The sequence below is a fragment of the Hyperolius riggenbachi genome, chromosome 8, assembly GCF_040937935.1.
Source record: "Hyperolius riggenbachi isolate aHypRig1 chromosome 8, aHypRig1.pri, whole genome shotgun sequence".
Lineage (NCBI taxonomy): Eukaryota > Metazoa > Chordata > Amphibia > Anura > Hyperoliidae > Hyperolius > Hyperolius riggenbachi.
Genome location: NC_090653.1, coordinates 56,282,253 through 56,286,615, shown reverse-complemented (window position 1 = coordinate 56,286,615; position 4,363 = coordinate 56,282,253). Strand labels below are relative to the sequence as shown.

Below are 4,363 nucleotides of genomic sequence, written 5' to 3'. Positions count from 1 at the left end.
ACTGTTGCATCAACTTCCTTAGCTGCATCAACTACTGTTGCATCAACTTCCACAGCTGCACCAACCACTACTGAGCCAGCTACAGCTGCATCAACTTCCACAACTGCACCAACCACTATTGAGACAACTACTGCTGCAGCAACGTCAACAGCTGCACCAACCACTGCTGAGGCAACTACTGCTGCTTTAACTTCCACAGCTGCACCAACCACTACTGAGGCAACCACTGCTGTATCTACTTCCACAGCTGCACCAACAACTACTGAGACAACCACTGCTGCATCAACCTCCACAGCAGCACCATCCACTACTGAGACAACTACTGCTGCATCATCTTCCACAGCTGCATCAACCACTACAGTATCAATGTCCTCAGCTGCTCCAACCACTATTGAGACCACTACTGCTGCAGCAACGTCAACAGCTGTGTCAACCACCATTGAGACAACCACTGCTGCATCAACTTCCACAGCTGCACCAACCATTACTGAGACAACCACTTTTGCATCAACTTCCACAGTTGCAGCAACCACTGCTGAGACAACTACAGCTGCATCAACTTCCACAGCTGCACCAACCACTACTCAGCCAACTACAGCTGCATCAACTTCAACAGCTGCACCAATTACTGTTGCATCAACTTTCACAGCTGCACCAACTACTGCTGCATCAACTTTCACAGCTGCACCAACCACTACTGAGCCAACTACGGCTGCATCAACTTCCACAGCGGCACCAACTACTGTTGCATCAACTTCCACAGCTGCACCAACTACTGTTGCATCAACTTCCTTAGCTGCATCAACTAATGTTGCATCAACTTCTACAGCTGTGCTAACCACTACTGAGCCAACTACAGCTGCATCAACTTCCACAGCTGCACCAACTACTGTTGCATCAACTTTCACAGCTGCACTAACCACTACTGAGCCAGCTACGGCTGAATCAACTTCCACAGCTGCACCAACTACTGTTGCATCAACTTCCACAGCTGCACCAACCACTACTGAGCCAACTACTGCTGTATTAACTTCCACAACTGCACCAACCACTATTGAGACAACTACTGCTGCAGCAACGTCAATAGCTGCACTAACCACTGCTGAGACAACCACTAGTGCAATAACTTCCACAGTTGCTCCAACCACTACTGAGGCAACCACTGCTGTATCTACTTCCACAGCTGCACCAACCACTACTGAGACAACTACTGCTGCATCAACCTCCACAGCAGCACCATCCACTACTGAGACAACTACTGCTGCATCATCTTCCACAGCTGCACCAACCACTACAGTATCAATGTCCTCAGCTGCTCCAACCACTATTGAGACAACTACTGCTGCAGCAACGTCAACAGCTGTGCCAACCACCATTGAGACAACCACTGCTGCATCAACTTCCACAGCTGCACCAACTACTGTTGCATCAACTTCCACAGCTGCACCAACTACTGCTGCATCAACTTTCACAGCTGCACCAACCACCACTCAGCCAACTACGGCTGCATCAACTTCCACAGCTGCACCAACTACTGTTGCATCAACTTCCACAGCTGCACCAACTACTGCTGCATTAACTTCCACAGCTGCACCAACTACTGTTGCATCAACTTCCTTAGCTGCATCAACTACTGTTGCATCAACTTCCACAGCTGCACCAACCACTACTGAGCCAGCTACAGCTGCATCAACTTCCACAGCTGCACCAACTACTGTTGCATCAACTTTCACAGTTGCACTAACCACTACTGAGCCAACTACGGCTACATCAACTTTCACGGCTGCACCAACTACTGTTGCATCAACTTTCACAGCTGCACCAACTACTGTTGCACCAACTTCCACAGCTGCACCAACCACTACAGTATCAATGTCCACAGCTGCACCAACGGCTATTGAGACAACCATTTTTGCATCTACTTCCACAGCTGCACCAACCACTACTGAGACAACTACTGTTGCATCAACTTCTACAGCTGCACCAATAACTGCTAATACAGAATCAACTTCCACAGCTGCACCAACCACTACTGAGACAACTACTGCTGCATCAACTTCCACAGCTGCACCAACCACTACTGAGACAACCACTGCTGCATCAACTTCCACAGCTGCACCAACCCCTACTGAGACAACCACAGCTGCATCAACTTCCACACCTGCACCAATAACTGCTAATACTTCTACTACAGCATCAACTTCCACAGCTGCACCAACCACTACTGAGACAACTACTGCTGCATCAACTTCCACAGCTGCACCAACCACTACTGAGACAACCACTGCTGCATCAACTTCCACAGCTGCACCAACTACTACTGAGACAACCACAGCTGCATCAACTTCCACAGCTGCACCAACCACGACTGAGACAACTACTGCTGCATCAGCTTCCACAGCTGCGCCAACCACTACTGAGACAACTACTGCTGCATCATCTTCCACAGCTGCACCAACCACGACTGAGACAACTACTGCTGCATCATCTTCAACAGCTGCACCAACCACTACTGAAACAACTACTGCTGCATCATCTTCCACAGCTGCACCAACCACTACAGTATCAATGTCCACAGCTGCACCAACCACTTTTGAGACAACCAGTCCTGCGTCAACTTCCACAGCTGCACCATCAACTACTGAGACAACTGCTGCACCATCTTCCACAGCTGCACCAACCACTACTGAGACAACTACATCTATATTAACTTCCACAGGTGCACAAACTACTGTTGCATCAACTTCCACAGCTGCACCACCCACTACTGAGACAACCACTGGTGCCTTATTTTCCACCGCAGCACCAACTACTGTTGCATTGACTTCCACAGTTGCTTCAACCACTTTAGAAACAACTTCTACAGCTGCACCAACCATTACTGAGACAACCACTGATGCATCAACTTCCACAGCTGCACCAACCACTACTGAGTCAACCACTGCTGCACCATCTTCCACAGCTGCACCAACCACAACTGAGACAACCACTGCTGCATCAACTTCCACAGCTGCACCAACCACTACTGAGACAACCACAGCTGCATCAACTTCCACAGCTGCACCATCAACTACTGAGACAACTGCTGCACCATCTTCCACAGCTGCACCAACCCCTACTGAGACAACTACAGCTGCATCAACATCCACAGCAGAACCAACCACTACTGAGTCAACCACTGCTGCACCATCTTCCACAGCTGCACCAACCACTACTGAGTCAACCACTGCTGCACCATCTTCCACAGCTGCACCAACCACAACTGAGACAACCACTGCTGCATCAACTTCCACAGCTGCACCAACCACTACTGAGACAACCACAGCTGCATCAACTTCCACAGCTGCACCAATAACTGCTATTACTTCTACTACAGCATCAACTTCCACAGCTGCACCAACCACTACTGAGACAACTACTACTGCATCAACTTCCACAGCTGCACCAACCACTACTGAGACAACCACTGCTGCATCAACTTCCACAGATGCACCATCAACTACTGAGACAACTGCTGCACCATCTTCCACAGCTGCACCAACCCCTACTGAGACAACTACAGCTGCATCAACATCCACAGCAGAACCAACCACTACTGAGTCAACCACTGCTGCACCATCTTCCACAGCTGCACCAACTACTACTGAGACAACCACAGCTGCATCAACTTCCACAGCTGCACCAACCACGACTGAGACAACTACTGCTGCATCAGCTTCCACAGCTGCGCCAACCACTACTGAGACAACTACTGCTGCATCATCTTCCACAGCTGCACCAACCACTACTGAAACAACTACTGCTGCATCATCTTCCACAGCTGCACCAACCACTACAGTATCAATGTCCACAGCTGCACCAACCACTTTTGAGACAACCAGTCCTGCGTCAACTTCCACAGCTGCACCATCAACTACTGAGACAACTGCTGCACCATCTTCCACAGCTGCACCACCCACTACTGAGACAACAACTGCTGCATTAACTACCACAGCTGCACCAACCACTACTGAGACAACCACTGGTGCCTTATTTTCCACCGCAGCACCAACTACTGTTGCATTGACTTCCACAGTTGCTTCAACTACTTTAGAAACAACTTCTACAGCTGCACCAACCATTACTGAGACAACCACTGCTGCATCTACTTCCACAGCTGCACCAACCACGACTGAGACAACTACTGCTGCATCATCTTCCACAGCTGCGCCAACCACTTCTGAGACTACTGCTGCATCATCTTCCACAGCTGCACCAACCACTACTGAGACAACTACTGCTGCATCATCTTCCACAGCTGCACCAACCACTACAGTATCAATGTCCACAGCTGCACCAACCACTTTTGAGACAACCAATCCTG

At 49.5% G+C, this 4,363-nt stretch overlaps 1 protein-coding gene across 1 annotated transcript; it reads left to right on the top strand.

Moving 5' to 3' along the window:
* The first annotated feature begins 366 nt into the window (after positions 1-366).
* Positions 367-2,645, top strand: LOC137527309 (mucin-2-like). The gene is made up of 2 exons (XM_068247817.1): positions 367-2,570; positions 2,627-2,645. The coding sequence occupies exons 1-2, from the start codon at positions 367-369 to the stop codon at positions 2,643-2,645; spliced, it is 2,223 nt and encodes a 740-aa protein (XP_068103918.1).
* Positions 2,646-4,363: the final 1,718 nt, after the last annotated feature.

What these genes read in the sequence shown, in the direction of transcription:
- LOC137527309 (XM_068247817.1), top strand. Translation starts at nt 367, where the DNA reads ATGTCCTCAGCTGCTCCAACCACTATTGAGACCACTACTGCTGCAGCA.